This window comes from Lissotriton helveticus, chromosome 12 (genome assembly GCF_964261635.1).
Source record: "Lissotriton helveticus chromosome 12, aLisHel1.1, whole genome shotgun sequence".
Taxonomy (NCBI): domain Eukaryota; kingdom Metazoa; phylum Chordata; class Amphibia; order Caudata; family Salamandridae; genus Lissotriton; species Lissotriton helveticus.
In genome coordinates this window covers 819,127,242-819,143,672 of record NC_136073.1, presented here as the reverse complement: position 1 = coordinate 819,143,672, position 16,431 = coordinate 819,127,242, and the positions used below count along the sequence as shown (strand labels likewise).

Genomic DNA, 16,431 nt, shown 5'->3' with positions numbered 1-16,431 from the left:
CGTGACTCTCAAATATTAAAATTAGAGTACTAGTTGCCTGTAGCTCCCGGCTTCCGCCTCAGGAGATATGAACTTCTGTCAGGGCGCTAGGTAATTGCGTCTTTTATAGTCCAGGGGGCGTGGCATCGTAAAAGAGGGCGTGGCCTTAGGGTGCGGCGGGAAATGGCGGCAAAGTTAGAATCGCCTGAGTGTCCTCGGCAGCGCTAATATCCGCTGCGAGGCTGTGGGCAGAAGGCTTGAAGTGAGAAAAGGTGAGGTTCTTGAGATCAACACCCACCCTTTCACTTGTGATTTTCGTTCGTTTTTTTAAAAGAAAACAAAGTAATTACTGTCGTGACTCTCAAATATTAAAATTAGAGTGCTAGTTGCCTGTAGCTCCCGGCTTCCGCCTCAGGAGATATGAACTGGCGTAATGTACCAGCAGGATGCAGGAGGCCATCAGCCCCAGGCGCCGCAGCGTCAGCCTGACCGAAACTCAGGATAATGGCTGAAAGATCGGAATCAGAGACTGAATATCCAGAACCCGCTGCTCGGGAGGAAAAACCCGAAACTGCGCTGAGTCCAGAACCGCTCCGATGAAGAGGAGCTTCTGAGAGGGACTCAGGTGTGACTTCGGCACTTTGATGGAGAAACCCATCGAGTGCAGGAGATCGGCCGTAGTCTGGAGGTCGGAGACGACTGGTTGTTGAAGGCAGGCTCACCCCAGACAGTCGTCGAGATAGGGGAGGACTGGAACCCCTAATCTGCGCAGATGAGCTGCGACCACCGCCATCACTTTCGTGAACACCCGAGGGGCACTGGTGAGGCCGAAGGGGAGCATGGTAAACTAAAAGTGCTCGTGGCCTAGCATGAACCGCAGGTAGCGCCGGCAGGACAGGGATGTGGAAATATGCATCCTGCAAGTCCAACGCAACCATCCAGTCTCCAGGGTGCAGGGCAGCCAGGACCTGAGCTAAAGTCAGCATCTTGAACTTCTCCTTCCGGAGGAAGCCGTTGACTCTCCCGAGGTCCAAGATACGGCGTAGGCCCCCTTTGCTCTTCTTGGGAACCAAAAAGTAGTGGGAGTAGCAACCACGTCCTACTTCTGGCCCTGGAACGTGCTAGATGACCCCCTTGGCCAAAAGGGCCGTACCTTCCTCCTGCCGAAGTTGCAAGTGATCCCACGGCATGCGGTGGAACTGCGATGGCATGGCTGGAGGGGTCGCCCTGAAGAGGAGGGAGTAGCCCCTTCGGACGATTTGCAGCACCCACCTGTCCGAAGTGATGGTATGCCAGTGGAGTAGGTGATGGCGAACCCTACCTCCTACTGGCGTTGAATGGGCATGAAAGCTCAGACTAGGAAGGCTTTGAGGCGGATGCTTCGGGAGTGGATGAGAACTGACCGGGCCTCTGTCCCCCTGCACCGCCACGTCTGTTACCAGGTCCGCGACCGCGTTGAGGTTGGTTCTGCTGCCTGTGGCTGGACGTACGTGTGGGGGCGCCCCTTCCTTGGCCACGAAAGGGACGAAAAGCAGAAGTCTGCTGGCGCTGGCCCGACAGGCCCAAGGACTTGGCCGTAGCCCTGGAGTCCTTGAAATGCTCAAGCGCACTGTCTGCTTTGTCGCCAAAAAGGCGACGGCCATCGAAGGGCATGTCCATGAGCGTGTTCTGGACATCCCACGAAAAATTGGCGGACCTCAGCCAGGCGTGGCGACGGACCGCCACCATCGTGGAAATCGCTCAGCCTAGAGAGTCCGTGGTATCAAGTCCACATCGAATGGAATATTGTGCTGCGTCCCGCCCCTCAGCAAGAGCCTGGGCGAGCCGTGCCTCGGCCTCCTCCGGACACTGAGGCAGCACGTCCACCACAGTGTCCCACAGAGAGTGGGTGTAACGGTCAAAAGGCATGCAGCAATAATGGACAGCAACCCCAAGCTGACTAAAGAGAACAGTTTCTTCACAAACTGATCAAGCCTTTTGGATTCCTGATCCAGGGGAGCAGTTGGGAATGCAGTCTGGGACGTAGAGGCCCGGATCACCAGACTCTCGGGGTGGGGTGTACGGACAGAAAGCAGGGGTCGCCGGGAGCCGAGCGGTGGCGTCGGGCCACGTTCCGATCCACAGGGGGCACTGGGGAGGGCTTGGACCAAGTGCCCACCAGAATGTGTGTGAGGGCCTCATTGAACGGCAGCATGGGCTCCGAAGAGCTTACTGGTGGTTGAAGAACCTCGTGAGGAGATTAGTCCTCACGGCCGCAGCAGGGAGTTCAAGAGCCAAGGCCTTAGCTGCCCTGCGCAACACCAAACCATATGTAGCACCCTCCTCCGTAGCCACGGAGGGAGGAGAGATGAAACCAGTGTAAGGCGGTGTGTCAAGACCACTGCCCCCCCCCCGCTCATCTGCCCAGTCCAGACTTAACTGGTACTGTTGTGCCAGAGGGTCCTCAGACCCCTCCCAGTCCTCCCTTCATCCGTGTCCTGATAAACAGGCTTAAAGGACGGAGCCGGGTCATAGATGAATTGCTCACCCACCGACCCACGGACCTGGACTGAAACCGGGGGCGGATTCGTCAGAGGACGGCGCCGGGAGTGGCACCATAGGGGTCGGCGCCAGCGGAGGAGTCGTGAGGTCGACTGGTGTCGACCGGGATCCAGGCTTGGTTTCCGCTGGGTCCTGCGGCGCCGGGACCGAAGTCGCCGACAGCACGCTAGGACCCCCAGTCGGAACCGCGGGCCCAAAGGCACGTTGGCGGGTCTCGAGGACGGAAAGAGTCCTCATGGCCATGAGAAAGTCTCGAATCTCGCCCAGCGTCGCATTGAGCCCAGGGACCGGAGGGTGTGGAGATGGATACCATGCCTGCGGCTCTGGCAGAGCCGCGTGGGTGGTGCCACCCGAACCCTCGGCCGAGTGGAGTCAGAAGAGCGATGTCGCCTCTTCGACTTCTTCCTTCCATGCCTCGACTTACCTGAATGCGAGGACTAGGAACCAGACGAGCGGTGTTGGCTCCGGCTGTCGGATCTCGAGAAGCTTTCGGGACCGCTCCAGTCTAGCTTTCAAAGTCAAGGCCCGACAGTCAGGGCATGACTTGTCGTGGTCGGCCCCTAGACAGTAGAGACACCGGCGGTGGGGGTCGGTAACCAACATCAGTCGGTGACAGGCGTCACACGGCTTGAAACCGCGCATCCCTACCGGCACCCGGAGTCGAAGTAGACTCGAAAAAGATAGTCAAAAAGACCAAAAAGTTAGTCAAAAAGTGACTAAGGGTACTCGCTCTTCCCGGATTTGCGCTTGCTGGCACGGAAAAAAGAACTACTCACGTCAGCGCGCGAGGGCGGCGTCTAAGTACTTCACCGACGTCATTCCAGCGATCACGACGCCAACAACGACTACCGACACGCAGGGGTACTGCTGACGAAAACTTTCCGGATCCAGTCTGACGCCTGGGGATATTCGAAAGTAAGGAACCTAACTAACATGTTTCTTTGATACAAAAACATTCAATAGTTTTCTTGGAGGTATGTTCAAAACAGAAGTTAATTACCATTACAATTCTCCAGTGTCAGTATAATTCGTATTGCCTTGAATGCATGCTTAAAGCGATCAGCAGCAGGTATTCCAAAGACAAGGAAGGACTTAAGCATGTGGATTTATGAAATATCCAAAGCTAGATTAGAAAATGTTACTCATTTCTAAATCCAGTGTTCTTTTTTTAATAGGAGATCAACAGACTAGAACCTTCACAGGAAATTCGTTTTTTGAATATCAAATTCTTGATCAGGAGAAGTAAATGTCTCAGCCTTCACAATCTGCTTATTTTTAAAGTAAAACTGAATACAGCACCCAAATGTTTAAATACACCTGGGAAGAAATCAAAATCCTCACAGAGTTAAACAACATTTCTCTTTATTAAGGAATTTTAAAAAAGTTCGTAAACATAAATCTGCAGCATAAATAGTTATAGTTTTTCAGCTTTTGAACTTCATTGTCCAACTTCAGGGCTTATACTTGTTTGTGGAAAGGACCAGACAATTCAAAGAGAAATACTCCTTCGTGCTCTAGTTCATCAAGAAATGTACAACATAAAATATGCATTTCTGCCACATACTAAAAAAGTAAAGCAAGTTCATATTGGTGGATCAGTTATCTGAAAAGTCTAGGTGACATTCTATCAATCAGTATTCATCAAATGATTCACGGATAGTTCATTGCAGCTGGTTTATACCAATAGTTCCTTCAATCATAAATCCTGCATACTTTTACTTTTGTCTATATTATTTTACCACTACGGAAAGTTTTAATTTTCTAAATTCTTTATGAGAGTATTTGGGTTAAGAAAATTTCAGCCAATGAGCAAAAAAGGCAGTACAGTACTGACCGACCTAAAACCCTTATATATGGGGCAGCAGAAGGGTATGTAAGGCAGTCTGCGTGTGAGGAAATGCATAACCAATTTGATGGAACACAAGTGCTCTGGATGTAGCAGAGTAAAGGAGATTGCTGGGAGACAAAGCAAATGGCAGGGAGAAAGCGGGAAGGTGGGCAAGTTGACATGGCTTTTCTTATTTAAAATAATTAACGTCTTCCCGCTGAACAAGCTTCATGAAGGTTGTTTTTTGCAAGGAACGTTTGAATATTCGCACCAGTGTGAAGGCAGAAACAATTCTTTAAATTTGCCCAATTACACAGCTCATGCATGCTATGAAATAATCACATTACGATGAAAGCTCTTCCTAGAGAAATAGAAAACAAGGCTTAGAATCTCTTCTATTTGAAATCTTCATTTAAAGTGTACATTTGCAAGCCCCCTCCTAGAAAATCGTAATATGATTGATTATACTTTAAATAAATAGCAATTTTAAATACAGTAATTTACTACATCCTTTCTGAAGGCTTTATTTCGCAAATATATTTTATTTTTAAATAGTTATCAGTTTTATAACTGCTTTGAAATAAAGGAACTACTTAAAGTTTACTTCAGGGCAATATATATTTTAAAGAGAAGAGTAAACAGAGGAATGAAGCCTTAAAGGAAGCTGCTTTATGGAGCTGAAAATTGGCACTGAACCTTTAAGGGAGCCAGTACCTCTAATATCTCACCATAAAATGTGTTGGTGACTAATTATCCCCATTGGGATTTATTATCCTGAGGTTTTGGGGGGAGGAGCATGGGTTGTACATCGCCTCAATGAAGATTCCATTGAAGAAGAACTACAATTAGAACTTTTTTCCCCCTCCATCATGGCATTTTCTTTAATTGTCAAAAAAAACACAGACAGAATAGCAAGACCACAGTGAAGCAAAGAGATGGTAAAAAAAATAATAATAATTAATATATATATATATATATATATATATATATATATATTTAGTAGGAACAAGTAAACCAAAAATGTTCCTCCGAACAGCTGGACTCACTTGGCTATCTGCCCTGGAGCCCAAATAAATAAAAAAGTGTCTTGATAACGTGCAATATTTGCAAATATCACCAAACAGGGACATTGCTTAATAAGGCTGCATGATGGGGAGCATTTACTTCTTCAGGTCGATTCTTGGGTCTAGCAGCTCAAGATTTAGTTGCCTTTTGTTAGCACAAGCTATAGACAACACAATGTTTTTAGAAAACAATAGTTAAAATGTAGTTATAAATGTGTTTGAAACACTTAACAAGCTTAAGTGATTTTTAAATAAAATGGAGTACTCTTAACTTGCAGCATCTGCAAAGAGCTCTCATGACCTGACGTACCTGAAATTGGAATAAACACTTTTTTACTGTAGAAGTGATTAAGGATTTAATGGAGGGCCGTAATAAGGGACACCTAGGAAAGGTTCTTCCTGTAAGGCGCAAAGACATCACAATGTTCCTTAATGGACGAGAACATAAGCAAACCATGACAGACATATTAGGTAAGGATTGCCTTCTGTGGCATATTATTTGACTGATATTGCACAGTCTTTCCATTTAAAAGCATAGAAGCGCCTGTTAGTGAGATAGTTTGCTTTTTAAAATGATCACGCTCTATTTATGTAGGTGAAGGTGGCTATATTTTATTACTCCATAGCCATGCTGCAAAGCTCAATGATGGGAAAATAGGATGAAGAATTGGACTCCAAAAGCCTGGACAGCTGAAATGTTATATGCGACTTATTGTGAAGACTCCTACAACTATGGACACAATCCATGAACCAATGCTGCCACGGTCATTCCGGGCCAATCAGAATCATTCTGACTATCTAATGTTGCAACTTGTTGAATACTGAAGAGGATTTAGTGGAAAAGAGTAGAGAAATTCCCATGTTCAGGTGCCAATCTGCAAACCTTATTCCCAACAGCAAACAGCTATTTGTGTTCCATATTAAAGTTGATGCATGTCTTTCTTATCGCCCAAACAATGAGGGGACTTAGCATGTTTAAAAGTCTAGTCCACTGCCTTCAGTGACAGGAATTTCTACAACGCTGGCTTATGAGGACTATGAACTGTAGAAAGCAGTTGTCTTGACAAGCTCTAAAGTATTGCATCTCAAAAACTGACTGGCGTTAAAATCAATAAAGAGTGAGAGAATTTGAATGTCTGTTTTTCTCAGCTCTTTTTTTCTTACTGCTATGGAGGGGCACTGGACAGAAAGTAAGACATTTTAACATAGAAAAACGGATAAGCAAAGTACAGACCTGTTTTCAGAAGACATTGAATGGACGAGAACAAGTAAGATTTGTAGCAATAGATCCAGTCAAGAAGGGTGAAATGTTCAAAGCCCATTTTGGGATGAGATCCTTCACACAGGACCTTGAAAATTAGATATTGAGCAGCTACTTTATCAGAGGTATGCTATCAATGGTCAGCTCCCTAAAGCCGCCCTGCAAGCTCCTTCTCTCTCTCTCATGTCTACAACTGCCCCTTAAAAAAAAAAATGCAAGCCCTGCAGTGTCCTCCCTTTTGGGCCAATTATATTTCCGAATTGTTATTTTTAAAAGGCAAAACATGAATTTTGGAAAACTTATATTTCAGATAGACTACAGTAAATGTCTGTATTTAAACATGACAATTTTAAATATTTATATAAACAATGTGCCAGAGGATCCCAGACAACAACAGGACAATTATATGAAGAAACAACATTGCAAGTCGGTTCTTAGAAGTAAAATGTATTATCAACTCAATGTACGTATTTTTCAATCTTAGAAAAATTAAACTCAGTCTGAGTTGTCTTTTCTCCCTGATTTGCAGATATAACATACAAATCCACAACAATATCTCAAACAACTTTGCTAAATTTACATCTGATATAACAGACAGTTATTAATCCACTGCAGCTAAACCACGCACCCCTGGACCAGAATCTGGAGATGGGATCTATAAACCAGTTTAAAAATCTCACCGTGGCAGAAGGAAAATAAAAACTTCAGGGTGGTGCTGGAGGAGGAGGGGGGGGTATACTTTTAATAATTGAAAAAGGCATCAATGAATTGAACAGAAAGATAGATCATAATAAAATAAGCACTTTCTATCAAGATCCAACGCAGGAAAAAGCTATTTTTGAGAAGGAAGGTAAAATCCTTATCACGCAGAAAAATTCATGGGTTCTGTCCCATACATTTCCTTGGTTTGAGGAGTGTGGGGAGGAAGGGAGCATTCAGCTGAAGGACAGGTCAGCCCTCTTTCAGACAGGGACTAAAAGGTATAGACATAGAAATATGGACAACCTGTAGTAATAAGGTGGAGAGATTAGTAAATCTGGAGTAAATTTTCCATTCCCCAATAATCTTATGAAAATAATTTTAACTGCCCCATGCCCACCACATAACGATAAGAGGATCTGCAATTGCTTCTGTGAATACCGATGTGCTGCCCAGGAGTGATGGGAAAAAGGAGGCTATAGTGGTTGATTGGCATGCAGTGAGGGTCCACTGGGGCTTGCATGGATATTGAGATTCTTAGTCTTTGGTATGTGGTTTTTTTATGGTTTTTTCACATACCAACATTTGGTGTGGGAGGTTTACACAAATGTCTGGATCAGCGAAAGGCTGTCAATATTCCAACCACAGACAACTGGTTGATCTCTCTGGGCGGCTATCCGAAGAACATTTTTATCACTACATTTCCTTTAACAAACCTTTAAAAGTATATAGGCATGTTTTTGATTATGTGGGAAGTGTGACAGTTTACCCATATAGCACCCCTGATCACACACTCCTCACACAAAATTCTCCCTTGAAAGGTCACCATGCTTAATTAACATAAACAGTTGAGAATTAGTGCTAATCTTTGAAAAGGGAATGCAATGTAATTTCACATTGTAGAGTTTATTTCTGTTAAACAGAACTCCATGGCACATTTTTAATACAGGTGCCCAAAATCTTGCAGCTTATGAAATCAGTACCTCCACCTGCAGAGGAACAAGACACCAACGGCAGAGAAAAAGTGGAAACGTTTTAGGTGCATGCATAGATTTGCCTAAAGGTAACAACAATTCATCTCTTATGTAACATCAAAAATGTCCCATTACCATTTACGCAAAGCTTTTTCTGCTGAGCTGTCCTGTAGACTTCACCAAATAAGGTGTCAAGGAATTCATTTTCAGTTAAATCAATTCAATGATAAATTAGCAATATGTCAATTAATTACAAATGTCCAGTTATTGAGATGCTTACTATAAGCATTTAGATAATCTCTAAAAAATGCAATTTTTTTTAAATTACACACCAAGTGAAGTATTTTGTCTAGGATAACATAAGTGGAGAAGATGGGAATACAACTCAGGTCTTCTGATTCCAGTTTAGCTAGACGATATCATACAAAGGAAAGAGGTCACCAATACTGCTGTGAAATCTGAGGAGCTTTTGGGACATAAGGACCAATGAAGGAAATCCAAATTAAACAGGGAATAGGTGGGCAATAATGCTGTGGATTTACCTTTTATTCTCAGCGAGTATAAACCGAAAAAATATATAAAACTAAAGTATACCGAACGAAGGATGAACTGGGTCAAGAAGAAAATCTGAAACTATGGGCAGTATGGCTGCAGTTTCATACAGAACCTTTGTTTAACATGCACGAGTTTCCAGAACAGTCCCTGATGAGCTGAAGCATAACATCTTGTCTTGCACATCAGAGGGAAGGCTGGATACAGGGCCTCACAAAATTAAAGCCTGGCCTTCCCCCATCATCACCACATCCAAAAGCGACAGCAGCGCATCAGCAACCAGGTAGCGATACAGGGTTTGGGTCTTAGAAGTTTAAAAAAATTCACTAACACGTGCATCACACTGCACCTGGATGGCTCATCAAGAGTTTCCTGCATGTAGAAAGGTCATAAATCAGTCAATGAGGACATAGAATGTTGGGTGGGATGCACAATTTGATACAATTTTCATGATAATCGTTCTTCAAGGACATGAACATTCATAAGTGAACCTGACCTAGGTCTCTAAAAATTCAGTGCTGAAAAATATATATATATATATATATATGTATATATATGTACATCTTTACAAGGGGACTCTGTGGGGCCAGTTTGCTCTAACTCTCTGTACCAACTGTCTGCCGTTGTTTGATGAATGCCATCCCATGTGTCCTGAAATGAGTCTTCAGGTTGAGCTGGTTATCAAAACTCTTATTGCATACTTTGCAGGTGAGCTTGCCATCGACAGGTGATGAGGGGTCTCCCGTCTGCCCTGCCCGTGGCTCTCGTTCTTCTTTTTTTCCAGAACCTTTCATCTTGTGAGTGATGAAGCGATGGCGGTTCAGAGAACCTTGGGAGGTGAAGCACAGACCACACTCCAAGCACTGGTGCGAGCTCTCGTCCGTCCTGTGCTGAGGGATATGCTCCTGGAAGTCGTCCGAATCATGGGTGACATAACCACACTTCCGGCATCGGTAGGACGATTTCTTGTCTGGCTTCAAATTCTTGGAAGCACTGTCTGCCTTGGAATTCTTGGAGGCACCATCTGACTTGGGGCTCTTCGAAGCACTCTCCGTCTTGTGGTTCTTCGAAGGGGGAGTGGTACTGTCGGGCTCCTCGCTGCATGAATCTTCAGATGAATGCTTCCGTTTCCTCACGGAAATCTGAGGGACAAAGGGATACGTTTAAATTCCATTTTTGAGTAACAAGTTAAAGACATTTTGGGATGCAGGTTGTTTAAAGAGGAACATGGTTCTATTATTAGATCATTTTATGCACAGTATACACTACTTTGCGGCCAAAAGCAGAGCAAGACCAAGCTCCGCCAAGGGTGAAAAGCTTACTGTACAACTCTTTAGGAAATGAAGGAAGAAGGCAGCATGACAACAAAACTTTGCTCAGAATAAACCTTGAATATCAAATCAAAAAGAAGCTTACATATGTTAAGAATTTTTTCATTGGAGATCCTAATCAAAAGTTTATACATTAAAATCATAAAAGCTAGCTGTCCAATTTACAAAAAATTATCAATTTCCAACTGGGATAATGCCAGTTCACAAATGTAAGCCTCCTTGTCCAAAAGGCACAGATAACATTTGGGAATGGGAGTGGGAGAGAAATTACAATAAGACGAGCAATTGACACCCGTCTACATCAAAAAGCTTTATCATCCAAAACTAAAAAAAAAACAACATTGGGTCTTGGAGCACCCAAAACGACACCCCTCATCAGCCAGGCTGTCTTGAATCCAGTGGCAAAGTGAGCAAGGGACCTACGTCTGGGCATACCCTGCCAACTTAGGGCGAACAAAGCAAACATAAAGAGATGATGGACGGAGCGCTGAAACTTTTCAGACACTCACCCCCAGTCACAGATCTGGGTTGAATCCATCATTCTTAAGCTCACTTCACCACCTCAGTTCAGACCCAGCTATATGCAAATCAGTCTTGACCCTGTGCCTCATGGGAACAGTCCAGCCCGAACTGCCAAGTCAGGTCATCCCTGGACAGGAAACAAGCACCCTGGGACTGGTTTCGGGGTGACACCCCTCATCAGCCAGGCTAGCTTGAATCCAGTGGCAAAGTGAGCAAGGGACCAACGTCTGGGCATACCCTGCCAACTTAGGGCGCACAAAGCAAACATAAAGAGATGATGGACGGAGCGCTGAAACTTTTCAGACACTAACCTCCAGTCACAGATCTGGGTTGAATCAATCATTCCTTAGCTCACTTCACTACCTCAGTTCAGATATGCAAATCAGTCTTGACTCTGTGCCTCATTTATTATTTATTTATTTTGAAAGTTTTATATAGCGCGAACAAGATCTTTGCAGATAACAGAGCGGTTTACAGAGGCAGGTGTAATCATCATCAAGATCGTCAAGTTCATGTACATAGCAAAAATATTACGTATAGTACAGGTATGAGGTAGCAAGGCCTAGTTGGAACGTATGACAACAAAACGCTGTAACTATACAGAGATGGAGAAAAAAAAAAAAAGATCTAAGCACTTTAGACTAATATAAGTCAAAACACACGTGCAGAGGAATATATAGGCTATATCATAATAAAATACTGGAATACTGTTCGCAGTGTAAGTCAAACGCATTGTTCAAGTGTATTTAGCCATAAGGATACTTTTGACTTCTTTCTTAAAAAGAAGGGAGGAGATGAGCCTCGTTTCAGGAGGAAGTGCGTTCGAGATCCTGGGCGCCATTCCAGAGAAGGAGCGTTTGTAAGTTTTTTCCTTCCGGAATCTTCGCGGTTTCAGCAAAAGATTGTTTGTGCTCCTGGTAGTTCTGGACCCGCCGGAAATTGTCAACTTATGAGAGAGGTAGCTGGGTGATTTCAGGTGAATAGCCTTGTGCGTCATGCAGGCAATTTTCAGCTGTATTCTGGCTTCAAGGGGCAGCCAGTTCAAGGATTTGAAGTCAGGGGAGATATGCGAGTGTTTTTTTGATCCAGTGATGAGTCTCGCTGCTGCATTTAGTGACGCTCTGAGGGGTGCAGTTGTCGCTAGGGGGAGGCCGCAGAGGGCCACGCTGCCGTAGTCTATGCGAGGAATGACTAGAGCTTGTACTGCTGTTTGGAAGTCTTTTGCCGGAAGGAAGGGTTTCAGTTTCCTCAAGGTATTTATTTGGAAGTTCGCCCCCTTGGTAGCCTTGCTGATATGCTGCTGCATGTTGAGGTTGGTGTCAAGTGTTATACCTAAGGATTTTGCTGAGTCCACGATGGTCGGTTGGACATTGAGTGCTGTTAGGTGCTTAAGCCATGTTTGAGTGGAGGATATTTTCGAGGGAGGTGAGATTAGGAGGAACTCAGTCTTCATAGCATTGAGTTTGAGGTGGTTATCGGCCAGCCAGGATTGGGTGCTTCTGATCGTTGAGTTCAGACTCAGGATGTCTTTGGGGGAATGTAACTTGAGATATATTTGAGTGTCATCGGCGTACATGTGAAAGTGTACATTGGATGTTTGTAGCAGGGTGGTGAGAGGCTCCATAACTAGGTTGAACAAAGTAGGGGATAGGCAGGATCCTTGAGGGACACCTAACGAAACCGGTACTGGGGAAGACATCAGGTTTTTGCTCTTGAATTTTTTAGACCTGTTGTGTAGGAAGGAAGTGAACCAGCGAAGCACAGTCCCAGAGAAGCCCATTCTTGTCTTTAGGAGATCGAGTAAGTTCTCATGTTTCACTGTGTCAAATGCTGAAGAGAGATCAAGAAGGATGAGGAGGCAGGTATTATTTTGATCTAAGATTTGGATGGCATCGTCAATTATGTGAGTCATAGCCGTTTCAGTGCTGTGCCCAGCTCGGAAGCCTGATTGGTGTGGGTTGAGGAGATCAAACTGTTCTATGTGCTTTGTCAATTGTAGTTGGACGCATTTTTCTAAGAGTTTGGCGAGAGTGGGAATGTTGGTAATCGGACGGTAGTTGTTTAGATCAGTGGGGTCGGCTGTTGGTTTCTTCAGTAAAGGTGTAACTTGTCCAACTTTGAGGGAGTCCGGGATGGTTCCTTGTAGTAGTGAGCTTTTGATAATTTTAGTCCAGAGTGGGAGTAGCAGAGGGATGAAGTCTTTTACGGCGTTAGCAGGAAGAGGGTCAGTGAGGTGATTGGATGGTTTTAGGGTGCTGAGTATTCTGTCAATTTCTTCTACAGAGTAAGTGTCAAAGGATGACCAGGTCGCATTGTTTTTTAGTTTATTGGGAGTTATGCAGTTGGGTATTGAGTAAAGGCTTGCGTCATTGAGGAGGTCTCTCCTTATATTGTCAGTTTTTTTGTTAAAGAAGGATGAGAAATCTTCACAGGAAGGAGTAGTGCTCATAATGTCGACAGCTGGGGGTTGTTCCTTAGATTGAGATCGGATTAGCTCGAACAGTTTACTTGGACGGTTTTTGCTTGGTCTAGCTGGAGTCTGAAGAACTCTGATTTTGAGCGTTTTATTTTCCTGAAATATGCATTTCTCTTTTTCCTCAGAGTTTTAAGATGCAGTGCCGAGGGGACTGATCTCCAGGTGCGCTCTGCCATTCGCATAGCCCGTCTCTCTTCATTGAGACTCCCGTTGTACCATGGGTTGGATATCTTAGTGGATACTCTTTTCAGTTGCATTGGAGCGGCCTCATTGATTATTGAGGCCATGGAGTTGAGATAGTGGTCAGTTAGGTCCTGGACGTCAGTAACGTCGGTAGGAGGGAGTAGGAGATTGCAGCTGTTAGGGGGTAGAGAGTTTGGATTGAGTTTCTTCATGTCTCTTTTCCAAACTTTGGGCATGGCGTATTGCACCGGGATGAGTTTTACTTTTTCCTTGATGAGGAATGTGATAATATGGTGGTCTGACCAGTCACACGGTTGGATTGAGTCAAGTTGAGTGGTGCCTTCTTTGGAGATGACCAGGTCGAGGATAGAGCCTTTGTCATGTGTTGGAGTGTTGCAAATTTGCGTGAGGTCAGAGGCGAAAAGGAAAATTTTGAGGCTATTAACTACTGCGTCACTGCTATCATTCCAGTGGAGATTGTAGTCACCAAGGTAAATTTGTATGTTTTGCCGTCCTGCGTTGATAGATATTGTGTCCATGAGTTGTTGGGAGAAGAGGAGGTTGTCCCCCGGGGGGTGGTACATGATGTGTAGTGAACATACAGGTTTGTTCTCACTGATGACCTCAAGGCATAAGTATTCACAGGAGGTATGGGAAGGGGCGGTGACTTTATTAATAGAGAGGTTGCTCTTGTAAATGTAGGCGATTCCGCCGCCTGTCTTGATGGACCTGTCAAGTCTAGTGATGCAGTAGTTGGGGGGACTAGGATATCCATGATAGGATTGGAGGATTCAGTTAACCATGTCTCAGTTAGTATGGCCAAGTCAAGGTTCCTGGACAGGATGAGGTCAGCGACCTCCTTCGAGTGTTTTTGGGCCGATCTACAGTTGAGAAGTGTGCATTTGAGTCTGGGGGTGCACGGGGAGGTGGAGGGGTCCATAGTGAGAGGGACTTTAGTGAGGTTGTCGGGAACAGAGCCTCTGTTGCTATGCGTGGGGTGCCTAATAGGGTTGGAGAGAATCGTAGGGATGGACATGTGCGTGGTGGCTAAGCTGTTTTGGGTTGCCGGTACATATGTGCTGAGTAGGGTGTGTATATCGCTGTCCGAGAGAGTCTTGATTGCGCGCTGGGGGCGGTTGGCGGTATTGCGAGAGGGGATGGAGGTCCAATGTAAGGAGCGATTAGGATGTGACTTGATGGTGCGCTTAGGCCTGTTGGAGGTATTGCGAGAGGGAATACAGATCCCCCGTATGGGGTGCCTAGGATGTGGGGGGAGTTGATTATTCGTTGAGACGTGGTGGAGAGGGGGGGGATGCTCGGTGTGCGTGAGGAGTGACTCTGAGTGTGTGGAGATCTTTCACTTGGAGGAGGGTGGTCATGATTGCGTCCAGCGTGCCGTTGAGTATGGGGTTAGAGTTATTGGAAGGGTAATCAGCAACAGGTGGGGTGAGGCAAATGCGAGAAGTGTGGAAATTGGTCGAAGCGGGGGGGCAGGTGAAGTAATGGGGTGTGAGAGTGGGGGGGGGGAGATGTTGAGGGGGGAGTGGAGACCAGGAGTGGAGGGGGAGCTAAGGGTGGGGAGTGAACTGTTGAGGGACGAGTGGAGGCTAGGAGTGACGGGGGTGCATGGGGTGGGGGGGGGGGGAAGTGTTGAGTGTTGGTTTGGAATGCGTTGAGTGCCACAAAAGGGGGGGCGCTGTTGGGGGAGGCGTGAAGGCTAGGAGTGGTGGGAGTGCAGGGAGTGGGGGGAGATGTTGAGGGAGGGGTGTATGTCAGGAGTTGTTTGAGTGCAGAGAGTGGGGGGGGGGGGAGATGTTGAGGGAGGAGTGGGGGCCCGGAGGGGGGAGCAGGGAGTGGGGGGGAGAGAGGGCACCGTTGGAGGGGGAGCTAGGTGGGGCAGGAGTGTAGGGAGTGGGGGGGTGGTGATATTGAGGGGGCATTTGGGATGGCATTGAGTCGGGTTGTGAGGGTCAGAGGCGGTGGGTCGTTCTGCGGTGTTGGTTGGAGGTGAGGAGTTCTGGCTCAGTTGGATTGGGGTATGTGTGGAGGGCCAACCATTGGGGAGGTGCTCTTTGAAAGTGGGGAACAGGTTGTCAAGTAGTTCCAGGTTTCTGTCTGTGGATTGAATTAGAACAATCCCGTTATTGTAGATAGTAATGGCTGTGCTGCCTGGGAAGAGTTTAGATGGTGCGATGGAGAGAGTTAGTCCATGAGCGGATTTCCTGGTGGTGGAGACGTTGAGTAGGGTAAAGAACGCTTTTTTCCATTGAGCTCTGCGTGCGGTGTGGAAGATGATATCAGTGTTCAGGGATCCATTTACCGGAGAGAAGTAGGTGTCGGCAAAGGGTGTTTCAGGGTGGGACCTCAGGAAGTTGTGTTCAAAGCGTTTAGCGGCTTTTTTTGTGAGCGCGGGTGGGTAGATTATTTTATACGTGTGCTTGCCGCAGTGATCCATGTTAGGATGGCGTCAAGGCGGGTGTGGGTGAGTTCACAGAGTAGGTATACAAGAGCACAGGTAAATGCAGACAATAAATTACAGATAAATGCCGATAATATGTCACATGGGTGTAGGTAATTAGGTGTAGGTAAATATATCCAAGACACAGGTAGAAGTATAATACTGCAATAAAGGCATACACTAAATGCCGATGATATGTTACATGGGTCAGCAGGGATAAATGCCTACACTAAGTTCCATGGATCAAGAGAGGCACTAGAGGCAAATCAAAATATATGTGTTAGCACCATGATACAAGTAGAAGTATAATACTGCAATAAAGGCATACATTAAATGCCAATAATCTGCTACATGGGTCAAAAAGGGGATAAGTGCAAACACTATATTACATGGATCCAAAGATGCACTTAGTGAAAAATCAAAATATATGTGTTAGCAACATACACACTTCACACAGATTCTATTGCTCAGCAAACTGTTCAAGATGGCTGCCAAAATGGTGAATAAGGCAGCAGTGTTAGTCCTTTGTCTGTTGTTGTCTGTGTTCAAAGAGAACAGTTTCC

The 16,431-nt window shown here is 45.5% G+C and overlaps 1 protein-coding gene across 3 annotated transcripts in view; it reads right to left on the bottom strand.

The window, feature by feature from the left end:
* Positions 1-9,363: 9,363 nt before the first annotated feature.
* Positions 9,364-16,431, bottom strand: part of ZNF687 (zinc finger protein 687) — a 259,083-nt gene continuing 252,015 nt past the window's right edge. For all 3 annotated transcript variants that reach the window (XM_078670295.1, XM_078670294.1, XM_078670296.1), the window contains exon 9: positions 9,364-10,040. In XM_078670295.1, coding sequence (XP_078526421.1) covers positions 9,495-10,040 — 546 coding nt within the window. In that variant the 3' untranslated portion in view covers positions 9,364-9,494. The remainder of the gene's footprint in view (positions 10,041-16,431) is intronic.